Raw genomic sequence first — 25,853 nt, forward strand, 5'->3', positions numbered from 1 at the left:
GTTAATAACAATGCATCAACATCTGTTATTCATTGTGGCAAGGGTACCATGCTAAGGTAAGACAAGAGAAACTGGATATGGGAGATACAGAACTTTCTGTAATATCTATGCAATAATTTTGTGAATCTAAAAATCATTCTAAAATTTAAAGTTGATTTTGATAAATACTTATGTATCTATGAAAGTACCTATGAATGTACCATCCAATCAAGAACTAGAACATTGTTAGGGCACCTGGCTGGCTCAGTTGGTGGAACGTGTGAATCTTCATCTCCGGGTCATGAGTTCAAGTACCATGTTGGGTGTAGAGATTAAAAATAAAATCTTAACGGGGCGCCTGGGTGGCTCAGTCAGTTGAGCATCCGACTTCAGCTCGGGTCACGATCTCACACTCCGTGGGTTCAGGCCCCACGTCAGGCTCTGTGCTGATGGCTCAGAGCCTGTAGCCCACTTCAGATTCTGTGCCTCCCCCTTTCTCTGCCCCTCCCCTGCTCATGCTCTCTTTCTGTCTCAAAAATAAATAAAAACATTAAAAAAAATCTTAACAAAAATAACTAGAACATCGTCTGTAAATTTGCATCCATCCATTGTTCCTTCCCTCCCCTCTCTCCCTGCCCACCTGCTGCCCCTTTGCCTTTGAAAAAAGCCATGATGCTAAACTTTGTGATTATTACTTCTTTCCTGGTTTTGTGAGTCTTATACAAGTGTGCTGGTGTACCTTTAAAAGCTTTGCTCGTTTTTGAGCTTTATAAAAATAGCACTGTATTTGACACTGTCTTCTGAGACTCACACCGGATTATAAGAAAGTTTATTACAGTATTGTTTATAAGAGCAAAATCTAGAAACAAAACAAATGTCCCAGAGCAGATCATGAGTAAGTAAATCGTGGTATATTTACACAATTACATCGTGAAATATTACACAAAAGTGAAACATATGAACTATACACAGCCACGTGGGTGAACGTTACAACAATGTGGGGTGAAAATGCGTCAAGGCTTTCATCTGATGCACAAGGTCCTTGCCAAAGGGCTGCAATCTACACCTATCTCACTTCCTTGAAACCTATATTCCAGTCGCACCAAACTTCTCAGTTACCTAAACATCCCACTCTCTCCAACACTCACTTGCCTTTTTTTTTTTTTATAAAAGCTGTTTTGAGATATAATGCCCATACCACAGAATTCACCCATTTAAAGTACACAATTCAATAGCTTTTAGTATATTCAACAGAGATGTGCAACCATCACCGTAATGAGTTTTAGAGTACCTTTTATCACACCACAAGAAATCACGCACGTTTCCTTCCACGCCCATTCCCAGCCCTAGGCAACCACCAATTTATTTTTCTCTCTGGATTTTCCTGTTCTGGACGTTTCATTTAAACGGTATCATAGCGTATGTGGCACCTCTCAGTGCCCATGTCTCTGATCATCTCCCCAGTTCCCATGGCCCTCCATTTAGGCACTATTATTGTACTTTTCACACTGTATTACAATTATCCCTGTGTACCTCCCCTTCCCCATGCACTACTGAACTCCCTAGGCACAGGGATAGAACTTTGTTCATCTTTGGGTTTGCAGGACCTAGCAGAATTTGACCAGCAATAACTACTCAACAAATATTTGTCTAATCAATGAAGATTCTTCTCATTTGTCCAATTTATACTTATTACACAAAACAAGTAGGCAATAGTGTAGAAACAGTACAAATTAACGCAGTGTTATGACCCCAAACCTGGGTTGACGTAGGATTTCTACATTTGAAAGCTTAGTAGCCTTGGGCAAGTCACTTAACCACTCCAAATCCCACTTGCAACTTGATGATGATACGTACTCATTCGGTTATTGACTTCAATAAGTTCTGTTTGTAAAGAATTTAACTCAATAGTGGTAGCCACTACCAATAATAATGGCCATGAACAGAGCGGTGAGAGAAGGGAGACGGACCCTAAAGAACATCTGGTTCAAATCCCTAGTTTTACAAATGAAGAAACTGACAAATGGAGATTAGGGGAGATTCCAGAGGCCACTTGGCCTCTTGAAGAAGGAGTGTGGCGTGACGGAGAGACCCCACAGTGTGCAGTATAGCACACACCCTATGTTGATTCCTGGCTCTGCTCCTTACTAGTTAAGTGTCCTTGGGAAAATTACTAAATGTTCTAAACATCAATTTCCTCTGAGTATAAGAGGACAATAAATATCTAGCTTACAAAGAATTTTGTGAATTAAATGAGAAAATGCTTATCTAGGCTCTTGACTGTGGTGGTGATGAGCACACAATTGAACGATACAATGACAAATTAATTGACTGGCAGATAGAAAGTTCTGGAAGAAAAAATGTTATTTCACAGAAAAGAAGACAGAAACAATTTTAAAAGGGAGATTAAATTTTAGGAAAAATGACTTATAGTCAGCCTGAAGTAGGAACAGTACCTTGTAAATATCAATGAGTAAAATAATGCAGGATCTCTGTTTATGAAACTAATTACTGTTCATCTTGCCCTCTCTTCTAACTGGCTTGTCTTTAAACTTCCTAGTATTTTTTTTTTTCTGATATTCCTGGAGCAGATCCTAAAGAAACAAATGTTCTCTCTGAAGCCTCTAGAAGACTATCAAACAGTTTTCCTTCAAAAATGAACACCTTAAGTTTGGCAACAAACTTCAAGGTGAGGAAGCAGGTGTTAACACAGAACTATAACACTATTTAAAAAGAACATTCTAGGGGCTGGTGCCTGGGTGGCTCAGTCAGTTAAGTGTCCGACTTCAGCTCAGGTCATGATCTCGTGGTTTGTGGGTTTGAGCCCCGCATCAGGCTCTGTGCTGACAGCTCAGAGTCTGGAGCCTGCATCGGATTATGTGTCTCCCTCTCTTTCGGCCTCCCCCCCCCTCAAAAATGAATAAACATTAAAAATATTTTTAAAAAGAACATTCTATTCCCATCATGTTCTTCTCTCTATAGAGTGTTTGGTTATTTACTAAACAGGGGCTCAACCCTCATTAATGAAATAGTAGCATACTTAAATTACAATCGCCCCGACAGACAGAAGTTGTAGGTCATCATCTAAAGCACAGTCTCTAAATCCCTATAATTGGATAATATATGAAGATGTCAGGAAACTGTAAAGAATACGCAGTGGCATTTTACCTCCCTCTCCTCTTATTTACTGGCTCCCTTAGTCCTATCCAAGACTGATTTCCGAACCTCATACCTCATTTTTCCCTCTCAATTTTTAGCTTGGCTGGTTTACACGGATTGTTAATTAAGCAAGTATTTATTGAACCTTACTTTACACTAGGCATCATTCTGGCTGATGCAGACCAAAAAAAAAAAAAAAAAAAAAAAAAAAAATGGATACCCTTCTCGTGAGGAGCTTATATTCTCATGAGATGAGCTAAGAAAAAAACCAAATGAATATGTGATATGTGAAGAAGTGCTATGTAGGAAAAAAAAAAAAACTGGTAAAGAAGAGTGGTTGAGGGAAGGGGCATCAGAAAAGGCCTCTTTAATAAAGTGACAGCTGAGAAAATTCCTCAAGGATGTGGGGAAGTGAGCCATGGGGATATCTGGGCAGAGGGAATGGCAGGTATCAAAGCTCTGAGATGAGATTCTACTTATCCAGTTCAAGGACCAGGAGGAGGGCAGTGTGGCTGGAGTTGATGGAGCTAAAGGGGAAATGCTAGAAGATGAAGCCAAGGAAGTGGGAGAATCCAGATTATACAGTGCTTCTGTTTTTACCATGAAGAGCCATGGGCAGTTTTGGAGTTATCATCTGACGTCCATCTTTGAAAGCTTCCTCAGGTTACTGGAGAAAATAAAGTATGGGAGAGCAAAGGGGTAGGGGGGAGTGGGGGAGATCAGGGAGAAGGTCAGAGACCATTACCATTGCATGTGAGAAATGCTGGTGGGAGCAGTGGTGTCGATGAGATGTGACTGTGTTCTAAATACATTTGAAAAAACAATCTTAATAACACACTCCTTTACATCATCACAACGCATTCCTTTTAAATCCAGTCCAAGAAGTTCTCAAGAAAAGTCTTGATAGAACTCTGTCATCTCCTAGCCACTCATACAATCCCTCTGCTCTTCCTTAATCTATACTTAAGTTGCTTTTTTTTCACTTGTACAGAATAAAGATCACCATTGTCTCAGCCTAATGGAAACACAGGGATTATTAAATTGGCCAAATGACCTAACATGGCTGCTTCCTAAGAAATGACAGTGGGGCAGCTTTAAAGGCTGATAGATCCACAAAACTTAGAGGAACTCTTTCTTGTTTGTTCAGGTGCTCCCTTCTGATAGCGTCTTCACTGTGAGGGGAAGCAACGTTGGATATATGCTGTAAGATCAGTTCAAATGGATCTTGTGGGTCCTTAGGGATTTTTCAAATTTTGCATTCAACATAGTGTATGGACTTTAATTTCCAATTGACAACCTAACCCACTATATTTAGACGTTGCTGTGAACTGTTCGTTTACTTGATCACTTGGTTAGAAGATCACAATGTACTGGTATTGCAGCATTTATGCAAAAACACAGATACAAAAAACAAGATTCCATTTTCTCTGGATAAATGTAAAACATGAGAAACCACACAGAAGGTTCTAGAAAGATATATACCGTAGTCTCAATATGGTATCTCTAGGGAGTGATGGTGGGAAGTAGCAAGTAGGGTAATTAAAGGAGACTTGGCTTTATAGTAATGTCTCAAATACTTCTGAGAAGTATTGTCTCATTGTATGGTTGATTTTTTAAAAGATCCGTGTTAGTCATTTGGCACCTTCAGCATTACTAATTAGATGGTAGTTATTAATGTGTGGGAAAAAAAGGTGCATGGAAACTTGATGCCTGTATTTCATATTCTACTTCTAACCAAAAATTGGAAGTAGTTAAAAAGTTCTTTTTCAAGCTCAAACTGTGTGAAGAAACATATTTCAATGCATGAAAAGAACACTGGCTATGCTCACAGTTTGGACCTTTGGTAATGATGAACACGTATTTTCTTGGCAATCGATACCCTTTATCAGGTTATACTGGAAGCAAATCTGGCTAGAAGGCTGGGTTAACAGACACGTTGGGTCCAGGGTGAAAAAATGGGGGTGACAGAGGCTCCTGGCTGGCTCAGTCAGAACGTGTGACTCTTGATCTTGGGGTCATGAATTCAAGGGAAGCCCATGAGAAGAAACACCACGAGGGATATAAAATGGTCACCGAAGGATACAAATTGTAGCAGTGGCTAAAGGTAGAGAAATCTGGGACTTATACAGTCATGGTTTCTAGAAGGCCACAGTTCCTAGGAGGTTGACTGTTATCTTCTTTTCTAATTCCCAGCTGTGCAATCTCATTTCCTTAGCTCTTAACCCTTCACAGTAGAATCATTTTATAACTTCAAAAAGAAACCCATCCGACACGAAGCAGAGGATGTTAGGATGAAAAAAACAACTAAACAACAAATCACAGCTGATAACAAAGCCTGCACAAGTCAGGGCATCATGAGGATGTGGCACCTGGCATGTGCAGCTGACCTAGGCCTCGAAGGACTATGGGCTGCATACAAGTCAGCGAGTCTGTCGGGTGACAGGTTGATACTTCCGAGAAAACGTGAAGAGACTGCAGTCAGTTCTCAATGTGTTGCTCAACTGTGCTGGGAAACACATACCAAACTTGGAGGTGCCAACGAACTTCTTTACCCCGTGCTTCCCTGGGTTCGTCGTGCCCACACTCTGCTGTCTTGACTGTGCGGCTTATAGGCCCACATGGAACAGCACACCTGATACCCCCACAGGACAGGAAAATCAAGGCTCTTGGTGAGGTGCAGTTGTTCCTCCCAGGACACTGGTAAGTGACAAGGCCACAGAGCCTGACTTCAGTTTCTTTTATGACTTTGACGATTGTTAAGGAGCACTGATCCATAGGACAGCCTCCCAGCTCAATAACGGGAACTCGGTTCCTGTCATGATGTTTCACTAGAAACCGCCTGAGTCAGGAGAACTCATTAGTTTGTCACCCAAAGGGTTTGCCTGCTACTTCTTGTTTTTATCTCAATTAATTTTGTGTCTGCCGGACTAACACAAATTACCACTTCCATGTCTTGCACTTTTGATATAAAAATAAAGCTAATTTGGGAGGTGTTTAAAGCTTTATTAATATTTATACAGCTATTAGCGGTGGCTATGAGGTTAGCGAGCTTCCTTTTAAAATTAGAAATTCTCCTTCCAATACAGTCTCTCAGCTGCAGCTCTCCCAACTCCGACCACATCATTTTTAACATTCTTCTTAGGGCGCAAAGCAGAATTTCACAGAAGGTCATAGGAAAGTTGGTTTTGGGTTTTCCCACCATTTATCTGGCCCACTCTGCTCAGTGAGTCAGACTCGCATAATACGTTTCTGTCTCTTGACTTGCTTCAGAAATCCGGAGGCCGCGCTTTCTCCCACAACACAGTGTATGGGTGCCGTGTAACAACCAGGCACTATTCTCCCCCATATGTGTCCCCTCCCTCCACCCTGAACTTAGAGTGGGCTAGTGAAGAAAGAAGTATTCCAATCCGATACTGAAATACCGAGGAAGGGGTTATTCCTCAGCAAAAAGGATACAAGGGGCATGATCCAGACTGAATGTGGCCTATGACCCCACAGACTCACTCCCCTGACAGTTCCCAGACCTCCAGGACAAACTAACCAACCAAATCACCGCTTTTAGTATTTTAGGGCAACAGAGGAAAATTCTGCAGGAGATGTGACCATCTACTGGGAATACCAAGTCCTGACCAAGTATTCCAATGGGACAAATACAAATGATTGGACTGTGTTGAAAGAAAGGAGCTTTGAGGAAAAAGCCAGCACCACAGCAGTTCCGTAAGGGTATGAAGCTGTACAACAGTTTTCTTGAATTCTTATTCCAACTCTTCTACTTCCTAGATGTGTGATCTCAGGCATGCGATCTGGGCACCCTGTGTCTTAATTTCCTCATGTGGAAAGGGGATAATATTACTACTGCCCATGGAAGTTTCTGGAGTACCGAAGAGCTAACAGAAGCCAACATTTAGCATGGTGCCCGCACACATTCTGCGCTTCATAAATACCTGAATGGTAATGTTTGGATAAACTGAGTCAAACGTTAAACTGAATAGCAAGTTAAGATACAACCCACATTCAAGTGACAGTACCTGTAAGATATTCCTACTGACAACTATAGAACTAAACAAAATTGAGAAGGGCAGTGTGAAATTTAGGAGTTTTAATAGTTTGGTGTCCTGCTTTAAAAAAAAACGGGGGGGGGAGGGAGAGGGACTTCTGGGCGGCTCAGTTGGTTGAGCGTCGGATTTTGGCTCAGGTCATGATCTCATGACTTCTGAGTTCCAGCTCCGCATCGGGCTCTGTGCTGATAGCTCAGAGCCTGGAGCCTGCTTCGGATTCGGTCTCAGTCTCTCTCTGTCCCTCTCCTGCTCATGCTCTGTCTCTGTCTGTCTCTCTTGAAGATAAACATTAAAAGAAAAAAAAGGAAATCTGAGGAACGATTTGATCTTTAAGGGAGACGTGGCTATTGTATTTAATAACAATTGATTTGTCAATAATACACACGTATTAACCTGGCATCTTCCAAGTACTGCTCACAGCAGTGCTTTCCAATAAGATAGCCATTATAGCTACACCTGGCTACTGAGCGCTTGAAATGTGGCGGGTCCACACTGGGTTGTGCTGTAAGTGCAAAAACACATTTCATATCACAGCACATGTCACCTTTCAAAGACTTAGAATATAAAACATCTCATTAATGATTTTTAATGCTGATTACATGCAGAAATTATAGTATTTGGAAATACTGACCTAACTAAAATGACAGTATTACAATTTCACCTATTCTTTTTATTTATTTTAACATGGCTACTAGAAAAGTTAAGCTACTCCTATGACTCACACTTGTGGCCTGCATTTATTTTTGGACTGTGCTGGCTTAGAGCAAGAAGGAAAAGAAGCCACACTGTTCTTATTAATACTACTTTTAGCCGTCAGTTACTGAGTACTTATTCTGCTAGATGTTTTAAAACATTATTGCTAAGTGTTCCAATAGCTCTGTGTAATAGGCGGTTTCCTCTCTTTTTATAGATGAGAAGGTTTCACAGTGTATATTGCCTCAAATCACAAAGCTAGTAGTGTTTGCAGCAGGAATGAATCCACATTTGTCTGGTTCCAAAGCCTGAGCTTTCTCCTGTAGCAGGGGACATGTGGAAATAGAGGCATGTGAGAGGAAAGGGGGGCCCCCAGCCCTCCCTCAGAAGGACACCTTGCAGGATGTGTAAACACTCCAGTCTTATAAGGGCACAGACCTTAGAATTTATAGATAACTCGAGTCATTCTGGTTCCATTTTACCTAAACCTAAGCCTCCATATGTTAACAGAAAAAGTAGGGAAAGAATTCACAAGCAACAGAACGCACACTTTAAGAGCAAAATTTAAAGTGGAACATATGCACAAAGATGTTATTTGCCATGTTATCCATAAAAAATTCAAAAGGGGGCTAATTAAAAAGTGATAATTTTGATACCTCGTTAACAGCAGAGAATGCTTAACTGTTATATGACATAAAAATCAGAATATGGCATTATGAACACACTCTATTACACCTCCATGAAAGGACCTATATGTAAATGAAAAACTGACAGGAACAACCTAATTGATCATAGCTTCGTATCAGGACAGTTTTCAAATGGTAGAGAGGCAGTTTTAGCCACCGGAGACACGTGGCACCCCTGGGAGGGGTTTTCTGTTGTCAAAGCTCAGGGGGTGCTACAGGTATGCCTCTAACCATCCTACAAGACAACCCCCACGAAGCAAGAATTCTCCAGCCACAATTATCAATTGTGCAGAGATTGTGGAACCCTGTATTAGGCAATGGGATTATAAATTTGTTTCTATTTTCCACATTTTTATAATGCTGTGTTGTTTTATAATTTTTTTCAAATGCAAGATATTACTGACAAAATATCACAGAAACTAATCACAAACACAGCTGATTATGATAAATATGGGGGATGGGTACTGGATATTGGAATAGGGTCTATTAAACAGCTTCCTTTTTTGTTTTTAAAGTTTATTTTTTTCTGAGAGAGAGAAAGAGAGAGCAAGAGAGTAAGAGCATGTGCAAAAGTGGGGAGGGGCAGAGAGAGAGGGAGAACAGAATTCCAAGCAGTTCCCTGATGTGGGGCTTGAACCCACAAACTGGGAGATCATGACCCCAGCCGAGACCAAAAGTAGTATGCTTAACCAACTGAGCCACCCAGGTACCTGTGAACAGCTTCCTTTTAAATATTTAGATTTCCTGAAAACTACAACAAAAAAGAATAGACGTAAATTACTTATAGATTAAAATTTGGCCATGTTTGCTCAATCACTACTTGCAGTCAGAATGATTGATTTAACATCTAACAGGAAATTGGCATCCCTTCCACTGTTGGGATAGCATTTGCTAAACATCAAAATATTTTTCTCACTCCTCTGAGGAAGTCATGTTTCATGAATGTTATTATTACTAAGACTTGACAATATATGCTATTTACACTGCATTTCAGGAAGAGAGGAGAAGAGAGAGTCTTCCCGGCAATTTTCTCCAGTATGTGCATCATTGTGACAAAAAAATAGAAGCATAAAACTTACACTTGTGTAGCACCTGCTTAAAAACTATGCATTATTTGTGAACTAAACTACTTGTACTAACAGATGATCTGATGAAAGGTTTCACAAAACTAGGTATATACATTTGGCTCGCAGGCATGAGAGTTCGTCTGCAAGCTGTTTATATACTCACCTTCTTAGTTCATTTACATCAAAATGGAGACTTTAAAATAAACAGGTACAAAGCGACTACCTATTTAAATATACTTATTGATACAGCAGGAAGGTCTCATCAGTGTATCAAGTGTTTATCCTACAGCATCTGACCAGAAAAAATGCAGGTGGTTTTGTGTGTGTGTGTGTGTGTGTGTGTGTTTACTTAATATTCAGAGCAATGGACAATTCGGTTATTTTCCTTGAGCAAGAAACGTGGCCTTTGTCATCTGCAGCAAATTGCACTTTGTCTGCCATATGGTAGGAGGCAATCAATACTACGTGAATAAATGAACATTTATAAAATCACTCTCTGTGCTAGCCAGGGTTGTGACAAATCTCCTGACAAGAAGTCTTGCATACTTCAGCTCCTTTTCTCAACTTTTACTCATACATTCATTCACTCACCAAAACTTATTACCCACCTCTAAGCTCTTAGAACACGTGGCACAGGCCACCTCTGTAAAACTTCATCATTTGCTTGTAATGTTTATGTATCTACATCTTCCACTAAAATGTCAGCATTTCAAGGGCCAAGACCATGTCTTGACACTGTTTCCTGATTCTATCTTCAATGTGGGCCTCGTGGAGAAGGAGATGATGGCTCAGAGAACTCGCCTACTGTCACCTGGCTAAAAAAGGGGTAGAGTTAGGGCCTGAACCAAGGACATCTCCAACTATTTTCTTTCCATTTTACCAAATTGGAGAGGAAACAAGAGTGGAGGTAGAGTATGGGAAATGTATGAAGTGAAACAAAACAAGAAGTTTTAGATGTTGGGCAGCTAGAGGGAAGATGCAACTAGTGGGTCCGATTACACCGACGCTGAGAAACAGAAAATTACAAGTCAATAAATCAGTATGGACAATTCCACACACCTCCAAAATAGTCTCCAGAAGTCAATTTGCCCAACAATTATGGAAGATCAGCCATGACCATGTGGGCCATTCTAAGGGAAATTCTTGAGGAAACAGACTATGTCTTTGGTCTGGTTCTGTGTGTCTAATTTGTAAGCTGCTAGAAGAATGAACGACTGACTATATGACATTGGTCCCAGTTCTACAGAGTGGCTTCAACAGGGAGGCCAGGTGAGATAAATCCTGTAAGAGACATCAAATTGTCAGACGGGGGCATTAGCCTAAACAGACAGGAGATCCTGAGGTATACTGATCTTAATCGCAATTTCCCAAGTATAAAAAATAGAAATACTTATCAGGATCAGGCCATTTCATTGTTATGACATCCTGGACAGGCTCTTTTTAAGGTTGATATGTCAATATTGGTACTGTTGGAGACAGTAATTAGGGAAACGGGTCCTGGAGCCACACACCCTGGTTTCTAGCTAGGCTTTGCCACTTCCTAGCTCTGTGACTTTAGGCGACTTACCACCCTCATCTGTCAAGTCAGACCAGTAATGGTGCTCACCTCGTCTGGTTGTTAGAAACGTGAGCCAAGTAAGGCTGTTAGAACAGCACCATGTACAGGCTTGATATATATTTGCTGTAATTACTACTGCTGTTGTCACTGTTATTTCCAAAATGTTGTATTAATACATAATTTTTTTAACGTTTATTTTTGGAGAGAGGGTGTATGCGCCAGCGGGGGAGGGGCAGAGGGAAATGGAGACAAGAGTACCCCACGTGGGCTCTGGGCTGACAGCAGAGACTCCGACATGGGGCTCGAACCCCACAAAACATGAGATCATGTCAGACGCTAAACTGACTGAGCCACCAGGTGCCTCAGTAGTAATACATAATTTTTAAAAGAATCATGGGCCTCTGAAATAACATGACATTCACAAAATTACTGCAAGTAAAAAAAAAATTAAGTTCTTTGAATTTGGATGAATCTAGTAATTTGGGAAATATTTATTAATTCAAAATAAGGAAAAGTCAAAAATAGATGGTGGTGGGACTAGCGATAGCAATGCTAATTCTCCACCTAAAAATTAGTTGTATGATTGTATATGTATATGTATATGTAAGTTAAAACATACAACTATCTTTACATACACACACACACACACACACACACCAATGTTTTAATCATAAAAAATGGTCAGCAGCTCGTAGAAGAGAACTTGAACATTTCAAAATTGCGAAGAAGAACTGCCAATCATGCCCCAAAGATTCCAAATTGACAGGTGAGCTCAAGCAGGGTACATTAACAGTTACAGTTTAGTCCAAATCAGATTTGTTTTTTTTTTTTTTTTTTCAAACGCATACTCTGTTTTCAAAACCAGACCCAAGCTGCAGCATTCAGACTGGGAAACCTGGAATTCTTATAGGCCTCTGTGCTTTTCTGGTGCACTTGTGTTCAGAACCTCCTGCTAAACTCTAGAGAAGTGGAAGGGGAAAGTGGGGGAAAGTGGGGGAAAGTGGTAGCTGGTTAGAAAGTAAGAGCTACACATTGGCTACGATAATGATAAAGAAGAGACCTCCCTCCAAGAATGCCACCGATGCTTCTCATCTTTGTCGGGACATCTGTGCCAACGCGGAGCCAGTTTTCACCCGAGTCTTGTAGGTTGCAGGACACCTCTCTTAAAATCATACTGCGGGCGGGATGGGTTGGTTATGATCAGCCCAGGCACCAGTCACGACGGTTCCCCATCATCAGTGCTACCATCTGTGCTCTGAGTTCCCTCCACACACGGGCTTCAACAGATTTTGCACTGGCCAAGGTCACTGAGCAGCCAGCCTCCACAGATGGGGACAGTGTGAAAAACCTAATTGCAGCTGTGGACAAACACAAACAAGGACACACATGGTTGACAAAACCCCTGTCTAGACAGGCTAGTGGCTCAGTGTCAGTACAAAGAACAAGGACAGGGTTTCAAGGTAACTATCTCTCAGGGATAGTGCAATCATTCAGGCAACGCGATCATCATGTAGTCTAAATTCTCCACACTGACACTTAACGATCGGTTTAAAAAATGGCAAAAGAGCAGTAATGCTCCCTACCATATATATTCTCCAGAAAATTTTTCTCTATAAAATTTCTCTAGAAATTAATTTCTTTCTTCAACAACAACAAAAAAAATATGGCTTGGCAATCAAGACAGCTGCTCCCTAACTCAGGTGGAAAGTCCCAAATGTCGCCAGCACATAGCACAAAAGATACCGAGTTAGTGAAAGAAATAAAATGTCCTCTTTTGACATATTTATTTCATCCCAAATCAAGATTTCTTTTTCCCACTTCTTTTTGCAAAGGAATTACTTCATTAGAGATGTTATTCATTGTTCATTGCTTTGACAACATTTAATTAGGTACCTATACCTTCCATTCCACTCTAAGAAACTCAGCAAAATGGGATCATACTGATGCTGGGATCCTAGATTCTTCACCCTTGAAATACATAGGGCCCCAGAGAATTTGGACTGTCAATGTCTTTTCTAGATACTCAACATGACTGGTCACTTAGGTTTAAAGCCAAACTGGATGCGCATTACTTTTTGAGAAGTTGTTAAATTCAAAATAAGTTATCAAGCTAGTGCTATTTCAAAAGATTGTTGATAAAAAAGAACATTTAACTGTAACCATACTGAACAGACAGTTGATTATAGAAAGACATGTCAGTGCACATATGGCAGCCGGGTAAATTATGCACATCTGGATTACTTTTGGCAAGAAACATAGCTAAGTGTCTAAAGCCAAGTTTAGCAATCTGTCACTAACAATATGTACATTTATTTTAAAATGTCAAGGGCTCAAAGTCATATTTTCTATTTCTTCATAAACTTTCCAGCTCTTCATAAGACAGCAAACAGGTGACAAAATGCATTGCCTAAACTGCCAAAGGCTGTATAAATAAGGGGTAATTTTGAACTTCTCACCACATATACAAGACGACTCCAACTCTGAAGCCAACTTCTGTGTTGTGTGATGTACTAAATCCAAAGCTCGAGAAAGAGTGTTATTAACATTTCACTTCAGAGGATGGCTGAAAAATGCTTTCATATAAAACTATGGGCAACCCCTACGTGGAGTCAACAATGTAACATCCTGGGCAAAGCAAACGGGACTAGTCTGATGGTGTCAGTATAAGTATATGTAAGTAGATGAAAGGAAAAGACCAATGACTTTGTGATCCTCTCAGATTAAATTTCCTTTTTCCTCCTGCCAATTACTGACATCATTTAAACCCTAAAGAAATGTTTCCCATCTTCTAGCCCCCTTGATTAAAAGAAAAGCCAAGAGACATGAAAGTGGCTCAAACTGGCAGTAACAAGAAACCTTACGAAGGGATGTGTGAGTATCAGCCAGCTGGGCGTGCTGCAGCACCTGCAAGCACAAAACTCATCTGGACTCCCGTGCCCCTTGCTGGCTACTCTAGCATTCCAGCTCTGCACAGCTTCAGTGGCAACACCAAGATATAGCATGGAGACCGGCGGGGCCCCGTCATTCCAGGTGTTGCCTTCCAGTCTCATTTGTGCTGGTAACAGAGAAAAAACCAGAGTGGAACCATTTTATGCATGGGGTGATAATCAATATTTGCACGCTGTGGCAGCCTCTCTTCCAGCTAATTTGGCAATTTTACTGTTGATTAGGATCTTTACTATATGCTAGATCTAGATCATAACATTCTCAATGGCATCGAGAAAAAAATCCTGTGTCTGTAAAGTATACAGACTGTATACTTTAATGTATACTTTAATTATATACTGTATACTTTAACTGTATACTTTAATGTATACAGACTGTATACCATACTGGTATTCAAACACCAGGTAAATTCCTTAAAACCTGAGCCTCACTTACAGAATGAGGATGATGATGGCACCTACCCCACTGTGTGGCTGCGAAATGTCTGCGGAAGATCATTATTATCCTTTTCCCCTGCTTAATGGCATGGGTGGGGAATAATACAGTTCATCAACTCCAGATTGCCAGTAAAATATCGTAAATTCAAGAGAAAGCTTAAAAACAACTGAGAAGAAGGGGAGAATAATAAAGAAGGATCAAAATAGGAGATGGCATTCTGCTAACTTTTAATTTGTGTTTACTTTTATAAAGTTTGATGCCTAAGAGCACTGAAATCAGGGCTGGGTGATTGATTCGGTTGAGCACCTGACTCTCGATTTCATCTCGCGTCATGGTCTCATGGGTTGAGCGCAGAGCCTGCTTGGGATTCTCTCTCTCCCTCTTTCAAAACAAACAAACAAACAAACAAACAAACAAACAAACAAACTTAAAAAAAAAAAGAATGCTGAATTCTAGGTGAGTTTAAATGTCCCTCATCAACTGGATGGATAGGACATATTGCTATGTCGTGAAGGCACAAATTTCTACCATGCACAAATTCAAAGGGATTTTAATTTAATGGCATTAGAGGTACAGAGTAAAATATATGCATTTTCTTCTTGTGATCTTCTCTATTTGAATATATAGTTTTATTTTAAAATTATACCCAGTACAATAATACTCAAATAAAAGGTATGTGTAAGCAGATAAAAGTAAAAAGAATTTTAAATTTAATGAGTCCATCTGTATATATTCACCATCTGATGTCTCAATAGTAGCAATCCTCATAAGGTGTCCATGTTTTTAGTCTCTTATTATTTACATCCCCGGGGTTTTATGTCTTCATAGGACACAAAGGTCTGGAAATATAAATTAAGTGCAACAGATAAGTGGAGCTTTAAGTACCAGAAGACTCCAAGATCTACCAAGCTGAAGAGAAACCTAGAAAAACCCACTGCAGACCTCACAGAATGATTCTCAGCACTGAATTCGGAAGGACAAGTAAAGCCATGGCTTACCATACTACCTTTTTGCTTTAAATGAGTTCAAGTCTTCTGGCCTAGAGAAACTCTTAATTCAGATGGTAAAAATCAATGCTCATGGTCTTTGCCAAATTAGGGAGAATAAATATAGGGAATACTTCCAACCCTAGGATTCTGTTATTGTCCCTAGCCAGGCAAGGAACTTGAGGAAACTAATGTGTTCTTCTGCAAGCAGACATGAAGCTAATTTTAATACTGTTTTTTTTTAAGTATAGTAGGCATACAATGTTACATTCAAGGTGTACAATAAAGTGATCCCACAAATGTGTACATTATGATATGTTCATCAAAAGTAGAGCTACCATCTATCACCATATAATGCTATTATAATAGCATTGACTATATTCCCTATGCTGTACCATAACTAGAAGCCTGTACCTCCCCCTCTCCTGCAACCATTTTGTCCATCCTCCCACCATCCCTCCCCTCTGGCAATCCTCAGTTTATTCTTTGTATTTATTTGAGTCTGTTTTTGCTTTTTATTTGTTCAGATTCCACATGTAACTGAAATCACACTATTTGTCTGACTTATTTCACTCATAATGCCCTTTAGGTCCATCCATGTTCACAAATGGCAAGATCAATTAGAATGGACTAATATTCCATTGTGTACACACACACGCACGCACACACACACACACACACACACACACACACACACACACACCCCTCATCTGCTTTATCCATTCATCTATCAAGGGACACCAGGGTTGCTTCCATAACCTGGCTGGTGTAAATAATGCTGCAGTAAACATAGGGGGTCAATATATCTCTTCAAATCTAATACTTATATCTCTTCAAATCTAATACTATTTTTTTCTTGATTCTTCTCTAGTGGTCATTTAAGATCTTATTCACAAGACAGCCAAAATGAAAAAGAAAAAAACCAGAAGTTAGAACAGTGTTTGGGTTAAATATATATATTTACTTTTAAATAAACTACAATATATTGTATGTGGGGCTTTAAAGCCATAATTATTTAGCCTTGTATTTAACTAAGCTTAATGCCAGCTAAAAACTTCAGTACCATATACAATGTGGTAAAACGAAGAGTGTGATGCTAGGTATGAGAAAGAGATCTGGAATCAGATTTGCATTTCTACACTGTGCGGTTTGACTTTTAATATATTAGCTTTCTGATATCTACCAGAATCATGTATCCTGGTAAGTGTGCATACCACTTGCACACAGACCACTTTGTGGGAATGAGGATTAAATGAACATCTCACACAGTCCCTGGCAGACACTCAACTGCAAAGTAAGAAATCAGGGTGGTATAGATGTGGCAAAAGTTATTGATGCATATCATTAAATATATTAAAGGTTTTGTGATAAATTCCTTGAAACAATGACAATATACACAAACTATTTTTGAGAAGGTGATCCTCACCACCGAAGTAAACCACAGTGAAAGAACGAATCTTGTAGAAATCATCTTCCTGAGGCCAAAACATTACATTTTCAGTTGACATCTTTGTTGAAAGGTAGTAAGTTCTAATAGATCTTGGAGGTATATAATTGCAACACTTATGAGATGAAACTGAATGAACTAATACAATTCAGTGTTAACTGGGTCCAATGTAGGAGCGGTCATTTGTAAATACTCCAGACTATGAACAAAAGATCCATGGAGGCGGATGTTCCTATTTCCTAAAAAGGTTACTCTGCTCGCGAAGAGGCCAACCATCAGACCACTTTGGTGCCAGGTAATACCTGTCTTAACAAGACTCTTCTGCTCGTAGCTGCTTCCCTTACTAGCCTCCCTTACAAGAACATGCTCTCTGCTCTGAGGGTTGTTTCAAAAGTAACCCCAAAGATATTTGGTTATACTTCATCATCAAAAATACAGACTCAACAGGGAGGAATTAAGACCACTGATAAACTTTTAAGTTATTGTCATTTCATTTATCTGAGGGTTTTTCAAACTCTGGACTTTTCAGTGGAGTGCAAAGCCCAGAATGAGAACCGGGCTGTTTAAGGAGGTCGGCTACTCAAAGAATGTAGTAGGAATATCTTCAAATGACACAGAACACACGGCTGCAAAGAAGCAACTTAAAAAGTGTCTCACCAGGGCCAAAGAGAAATGCACCCTGATAGTTCATTAAACTTTTCAAAGGTCAATCACTATCGAGAGACCAGAGTGGTAGCTGTTGACTCTGTGGAAGTATTCCTCAGAAAAAACGTACTCAGAAACTGACTGAAGACTCACAGCAAAGGTGGGTACCTTCCAAACAACAAGGCATAAAATACTGAAGAGGTCTGAAGGAATTTAGTGTCCAATGTTAGATATGTTGTGGGGAAAATGCACTGTTCCAAGGGAAAAAATGTTTAAGCCTTTATGCTAAGTGTTCCTGTGGGGGTGTGGGGGGGGGGATCTCATTACTTAACATGTATAAATAAAGTCTGGAGTCTATAAAAAAAACAACCAATAAAACAGGCCTAATAATGTGTAAGTATCTTCAGACTTATCCAACATTCTGTTTTAAACTGTAAACGTCAATCCACGTAAATGGTCTTCTGTTATTTGGCAAAGTTGTCAGCTTTTTACCCCATGGTAAAGGGGAGGAAGGGTGTGTAGAGGGTTCTATCATGACCTCTGATTTGTAACTGCATTTCAAAGAATACTTTACAATGCATTTGTGAACACTTTGGCAGATTCTGGAATATGAGAAACCATTCCTTCAAAAATATGTAATTAATAAGGCATTATGGGAAAAACACATGATGATTTTCTTGAATTATGTGTCTTTCTTGAATTATGTTAATTTAATTACAATGAATCTAAATTCTAAACTAATTACTTCTTTCATACAATAGAATTTACAATATTTAAAGGGCCTGCCCACATAATATTCTTTTGAATTTAATTTTATTTGTCTCTTATTTATAATGCCCTCTTAAGGTTAATATTATAAGAAAAAAAAAAAAAAAAAAAAGCAGACACAGGGAGTTATTCCAAATGCCCGGACTGTTGATGCTTTCTCTTGGTGCTGAAACCAATTTGCATCTAAGTATGAATGTGTCACATTCAACTCCAAATCCTCACAATAGTTTTGCTTAGGATATATATATGTATACATATCCATATCCATATATACATATATATACACACACATATGTGTATATGTGTGTATGTATGGATATGTATACATATATACACACTGTGTATCCATATATGTATAGATATATATATATACATATATATCCATATATACATATACACACACATACACAGTGCTTATTCCATAGGCTGATTTGAGTATACAGAACATTTACAACACAGGAAGAACCAGGCAGCAGTAGCTGCACTCAGTCTACGTAACTCACTGCCAGCATCACGAGAAAAACACAAACACATACGGATCCTTCAAGTCACCAAATGACACACACAAAGAGCTCAGTGGCTCTCCTTAGGAATGAGTTTTATTTTAAATTTCTACTTCAATACACAGTTGACTCTTGAACAACACAGGTATTAACTGCATAGGTCCACTTACACACGGATTATTTTTGATAAAGACAGCGAAGTACTATAAATGTATTTCTTCTTAGGATTTTCTTAACATTTTTTCTCTAGCTTACTTCATGGCAAGAAGCAGTATATAATACATGTGTGTGCTAATCAACTGTTCATGTTATTGGTAAGGCTTCTGGTCAACAGTAGGTTATTAACTTTTGCCGGGGTGGGGGGGGGGTAGGTGGGGTCAAAAGTTATAGGCAGTTTCTCGACTACATGGGAGTTGGTACTCCTAACCCCCAGGGTGTTTAAGGGTCGACTGTCTATAGGAAGGCGTTACTTGTACCCCATACGTTAGTTTTAAAAGCATTGGCCCGTTATAAATATTCAACCCACCTTCCATCCCTTCCTCACATGAGATAAAACAGAAGTTTCCTCCAAAATTACTGATCTCCCTAAGACTGTCAGAATGACTACACTCACTAAGAGAACACTCACTACACTCACTTCACGTTTCCTGAACAGTTAGAATGACCATCATTTTCAACTACCAAAATTCTTTGCTGAATGTAAAATATTAAATCAGAAGAAGAATGATTCTATAGAAGTTAACTCACTGTCAGAGTGAGCCTTGATGGCATGAAAATCAGGTTAACATAATTTAAAACTGTTATTGTAATTAACTGCTACTGTAAAGTATCTTAGCTAAAGTGACAAAGGATCAAATGATTTTTAAGTGAATTGCTATCAGTATCTTATTTAATATAAAAGAAATCAGCAGCTTATAGATTTCATTAAAATCTCAAATTTAGTGCTTAAAAGCACTAAGTAAATGAAAAAAGGAATATTTCAAAGATTCCTAACTCTAAATTATAGTTTATATAAACATGTATAATGATCAGGATAAAGCCAGATGCTAGAATATTCATGTACGAATTAATGCCTATATTATAGCATTATTTTTAGTTCCTGGAAATCAGTTGGCTTTTTGTCATCTCATCACTTTGCTATGATTTCACTGGATAATTATGCATTGAAGTTTATTACTCAAAGCATCCATTGTTGAACAGAACCAAAACCATCCAACCCAATAACCACAGAAGAAAGAACTAAAGAAAATCGAATATAACCATGGATCTTAAAAGGGAACCAAACAACAAGCAGATAGGTGCCAACATGAAGTGCTAATGCAAAATTTTACTGCCTGACAATTATTCTTTTCACTTGCAAACCTACATAATGACACTTTCTGAAACTCATTTTGCATATCCCCTTCCTTTGAAGTGTAGGAAAATTATAAAATGTTGCTGAGGGAAAAAATTTTTTTTAAGTCTCCCTTTCTAGATATTCTAAATGAACCAGACAATCTGTCGGAAATTGGGCAAAGGGTATAGGCAGTGTTGTAAACTGTTAAAAAACCAAAAATTCTAAGTAGAATCAATTTTAAAACATAGATTAATTTAAACCTTTAGGAAACAACCTTCTATGAATACTTTCTATGAGCAAGGCCCTGAATTAGGTGCACTGGAATCACAAAGTACTTCCCAGAATTTATCTTCATTTTCAACAAAATATAGGATATAGAAAATCTACAGTTGGGACAGGTTTAGGTGCTCTTTAAAACAGGAATATTCCTGAAGATTAAACATTTTTTAAATTTTTCACAAAAACAAGGTGGAGGGGCACCTGGGTGGCTCATCAGTTAAGAGCCCTGACTCTTGATTTCAACTCAGGTCACGATCTCATGGTTTGTGAGATAGAGTCCCACATCAGGCTCTGTGCTGACAGGTAGATGGGAGTCTGCTTGGGATTCTCTCTCTCCCTCTCCCTCTGCCCTTCCCCAGCTCGTTCTCTCTCTCAAAATAAATAAATGAACATTTAAACAAACAAAAAAGATGGAAAGTTGAGAGAAGCAGTGAAGGAAACCAAGGTCATGGGCACCAAACATAATTCATTCAGGGCTGCTGGTTACAAATGACAGAATATGTGAGTTACTTAAGACAAGCTTTTCATTATTTATTTATTAAATAAAAAATTTTTAACATTTTTTGAGAGACAGAGAAAGAGCATGAGTGGGGGAGGGGCAGAGAGAGAGAGAAGGAGACACAGCCTGAAGCAGGCTGCAGGCTCTGAGCAAGCTGTCAGCACAGAGCCCGATGTGGGGCTTGAACCCATGAACCGTGAGATCATGACCTGAGCTGAAATCAGATGCTCAACTGACTGAGCCACCCAGGTGCCCCTCAAGCTTTTCATTTTTATGCATAATTCTTCAAAGATGCCTTTGGAGGTGGAAAATTTCAGCCTACCAATGATATTTTAAGTAGGCATTTGGATATGGCTATCAGATTATTTTTGCTTGAATCATGTCCTCACCATCCCCAAGAAAAACAAAAAAAAAAAGCAAAAAAAAAAACCCCAAAAAACCCAGGGGCCTTAAGTTTTTATTTTTTCCCCTTAACTTGAAATAATCATGAAAACATGTTAAAACCAAGTATTTAAATATTAATTTCAAATAAATATTCATGTTCAAAATAGTTCAAAATTCATAAAATATAAATATCAAACAGGGAGTAAAAAATAAAATCCTGAGGAGTGTATTCACTAGAGCAAATCTGGCTGAGCGCTGGAGAAGCACATGTCCTTTAAATGTCACACTGGAGCAGCGAAGATAGATTAATTCTCTTATTGGAAGAAGATGGTGACCTGAAAGCTTTTAAAATTTCAAGTCTAGGGGTGCCTGGGTGGCTCATTTGGTTGAGTGTCCAACTCTTAATTTTGGCTCAGGTTATGATCCCAGGGTTATGGGATCAATCCCCGCACCGGGCTCCGCATTGGGTGTGGAGCCTGCTTAAGATTCTCTGTCTCCCTCTGCCCCTCTCCCTTGCTCATACACTCTCTAAAAATAAAAAAAAACAAAAAAAAACAAAATAAATTTCAAGCTTATAAGCCAGTTTGGTCTGCTTGGGCTATCATCACAAGTTACCACAGACTAAGTGGCTTAAACACAAACTTATTTCTCACAGTTCTGGAAGATGGAAAGTCCAAAATCAGGGTGCTACCGTGGTCAGTTTCTGGTGAAGGCTTTCTTCCGGTCTTGTAGGTGGCTGCCTTCTTGCTGTGTCACACAGGACTGTGGGGAGGGGAACTGGAGGGAGGTGACTGCTTTTCCTCCTCTTACATTTTTTTAAAATGATTTTTTAAAGTTTATTTATTTTGAGAGAGAGCGAGCAAGCGAGCAAGCATGAGGAAGACAGGGGCAGAGAGAGAGTGACAGAGAGAATCCCAAGCAGGCTCTGCACTGCCAGCACAGAGCCTGATGTGTGGCTCGAATTCACAACCATGAGATCATGGCACGAACCGAAACTGAGAGTTGGACACTCAAATGACTGAGCCACCCAGGTGCCCCACTTCCTCTTCTTTATTTTTTAATTTTTTAAAAATATATTTATTTATTTTTGAGAGACAGAGTGAGACAAAGTAAGACTGGGGGAGGGGCAGAGACAGAGGGAGACACAGGATTGGAAACAGGCTCCAGGCTCTGAGCTGTCAGCACAGAGCCTGACGTGGGGCTCAAACCCACAGACTGTGAGATCATGACCTGAGCCAAAGTCGGATGCTCAACCGACTGAGCCACCTAGGTGCCCCCCACTTCCTCTTCTTAAAAGTCCACCAATTCTACTGGATTAGCACCCCACCCTTCCTACCTCACTTAATTTTAATTACCTCATAAAAGCCCTGTTGCCAAATAGAGTCACATTAGGGGTGAGGGCTTCAACATATGAACTTTGAGGGGACACAGGGACACAATTCAGTCCCTGGCATATGCCAAAAAATACAGATCCTATGTCATTCATGAAAATGTATGTACCACAAAGTTTTCTTACGTTTAGTTACTGATCCTCTTGAGATTTCCACTTAGTCTTGGTTCGAAAATTTTAAACTAAAAAGGTAGTTAAAAGTATTTAGTCTATTTGTTTGACATCTAGTTCTAGGAGTGTCCCACTAATGAGCCAGGGAGCAATTAGCAGGATTGGACTGTATGACAAACATTCAACTTGAGAAAGAACAGATCAAAATAGTGCCTGACAATCATTTCATGTGACGCATTTATGGCACTGGAGAAGGAAGATATGAATCCCCTCAATAAGTCTCAATTCTCCAGGAGTTCTTAGAGTGAGCATCTCCATTTCTGTGTGTGAGTCTAATATTTAAAGCTGGGTATTTCTAGGACACACGGCTGGCTCAGTCGGTTAAGGGTCTGACTCTTGATTTTGGCTCAGGTCATGATCTCACAGTCACGGGATTGAGTCCTGGGTTGGGCTCCACACTGAGCACGGAGCCTGCTTGGGGTTCTCTTTCTCCCCCTCTCTCTCTGTCCCTCAGCTGTTCATGTTCTCTCTCTCAAAAATAAACATTTAAAAAACAAGCTGAATATTTTTTATTCAACCTGACCCTAGAATGCAAATGAACTACCACGCCTCGTGCATAACGGAAGAAACAGGGAAATGCCTCTGTTGGATATAAAACAACTGTATGAAAATCCTAAAAGATTTTCAGAGGAAATTTTGACCCTCTAGGATTTTCTCCTTACACGCGGACTTTAAAAATTGACCGCCATGAGGTGATGAGCAATATTCACTATATTGCTAAGCTACAAACCTTTGAAAACACAGGTATGTATACTTATTTGAGCCACTGATACACTAAAGAAACACCACCTAGTCCTGAGTCCCCACAGCACTCCTGTTAGCCTCTGCTTCGTTTGTCTCTGAACAATTGTGGCTCTCGTACATTTAATGCTTTGAGAAGCTCCTCCTTCTTAAGCCCAATATGTAGAGGGAGGAAAATGCCATGCGCAAATATCACCTTTCAATTATATGCAAATCTCATCAAAACCTTTCATTAAATTAAGAAAATAGGAGCGGTTGAACAATTGGGCATGTTAACAAATCTGGATTCAAAGTAATTGTGCTGTTTTATTTCTGACTCTGAATGAGTGGACGGTTACCTTTCTTGAAAATATGGGAAAAGCAAAGAGACTACCGATGACCTATAAACCTTCATTATCTGCATGTGCAAGTATCTGAAGAAAATAAAGGAGATTATGTAAGCAAATGTGGTGCGTCTAAAAGTTAGGATTTCACACAGTGCGTTTCTTTTTCTCAGTAGTTAGGTTTGACAATAAGACTTAATTTATCGAGGAAGAAATAACCATGCTGTCTTTCTCCTGTCAAAAGAACAAATCAAAGAATTGCATTTCATGAGAAATGTCTTCCAATTAAAAGAGAAGAAGGAAAGAGAAAAGCTCATGTTTTCTGCCGGGTGTTTGTGTAGTGAATACACAGTGCCACTGTGGCTACTTAAACAATGGAGGCTCATCGAACAAGGGAGAACTCCTAATGCAATTGGAATGCATTCAATGCTACACTTTAATCTTTACACAATTTTCTTGAACATTCTATGCTATGGGGACCGAGGGCTTGTTTGACTTATTGTAGGGATGGTTGGGCAAGAATTAAATGCACTCTGGACGGACACTGACAATGAGATGAATCTGGATGTATTTAAATGTGACACATATTGCTGCTTCAGGTCGAAAGTTTTTCCATGAGAAAGTATCTCTAATTCCAGCTAAAAGCAAGGGGAAGGTATCTTTTCTCCATATTCAGAAGCTTTTACAAAGGCTATCATAAATACTAATAGGTATATGGTAAACACTGGTTCTGAGTGGCCACAATTTTAGCTCAAAAAGTTCCTAATCACGGATTATAGTTGTAACATAGGATCCTAATCATGTCAAACTAGGAGTTCTGCAAAGTATCTAAGGATTTTTGGGTACCACTTAACAGGGGAGTTTTCTTCTGTCTCAAAGGGCAACAACACTTCAGAAAAGGTCAATCACCCTGGTCAATCGTTCATCGTCGAACAAAGATTTATTAAACACGTGCTACAGTTTAATGCAGTGGAGTGGGGGCTGTGGAGATTAATCATACAGATGACAAGATGACCGAGTGGTCTACGTGGGGATAGTAATCCCCACACTGTCAGTGTTTATCCCTTCACCAGGGGGCTACGGGAACCAAGGGGCTGAGTCCCCTAGCCTTTGGGAAGAGTCCCATCCCAGAAGGAATCAGGAGGCCTTCCAGGAAGAACTCTGGAAATTGGCCAACCCAAGGAGTGAAGGGCACTGCAGGCCCTTGGAACACTCTTGTACCATTAGCCTCAGTGAGCGGACCTGGCGCACTGTGTTCGTGTGACCGAACCCACGAGAGGTCTATGAGGCCTCTGAGGACGCCGTAACACTCGAGAATGGGAGCTGAGTCTCAGCCCACAGATGGCTGCTGATAGAGTGACTGGGTGGGGTAAGACTATTCTTGGGCTCATCTAATCTTAGAGATCTGGAGACTCCCAGAGGGGTGGAGGAGTAGGATAGTTTTGGGGCCACCACAGTGGTGTTGACTTTCTTCGGAAAAGATCCAGGAGCTGTAACTTAAAGTGGTCTATTTGATTTTGATTTTTTTGTCTTTTTTTTTTTTTTTTTTTGAGGAGAAAAGTGCAAAAGAAAGAACCACCATGTTGTCCACCCTTCCATCAACACCACTCACACCCCCATCTCCCTGGGAGGGACTGTAAGACCACCATTGTTTTTGCAGGGGCCCTGCATGCGTGAAGTCGGGGGGAGCCCTGACATTGCCATTTCCCCTCTAGAGTTGGTCTGTCTGTGGCATTACTGCACTGTAAGCTGAGGGGGTAGGGCTGGGTGGTCTCTGGAGGACAAAGTGCTAATGTT

General features: G+C 39.8%; 1 protein-coding gene across 7 annotated transcripts in view; it reads right to left on the reverse strand.

Moving 5' to 3' along the window:
- ARL15 (ARF like GTPase 15) overlaps window positions 1-25,853 on the reverse strand; it is a 412,891-nt gene that overhangs the window by 157,395 nt on the left and 229,643 nt on the right. The window contains exon 6 of one of the 7 annotated variants that reach the window (XM_086678751.1): window positions 8,261-12,558. The exons of the other annotated variants lie outside the window; for them this stretch is intronic. Coding sequence (XP_086534877.1) covers window positions 12,505-12,558 — 54 coding nt within the window. The 3' untranslated portion in view covers window positions 8,261-12,504. Of the gene's footprint in view, window positions 1-8,260; window positions 12,559-25,853 lie in introns of those variants that run through there. 7 annotated transcript variants of the gene reach the window in all.

Source organism: Puma concolor, chromosome A1 (assembly GCF_028749965.1).
Source record: "Puma concolor isolate L17-30 chromosome A1, mPumCon1.1.hap2, whole genome shotgun sequence".
In the NCBI taxonomy this organism is placed as follows: domain Eukaryota; kingdom Metazoa; phylum Chordata; class Mammalia; order Carnivora; family Felidae; genus Puma; species Puma concolor.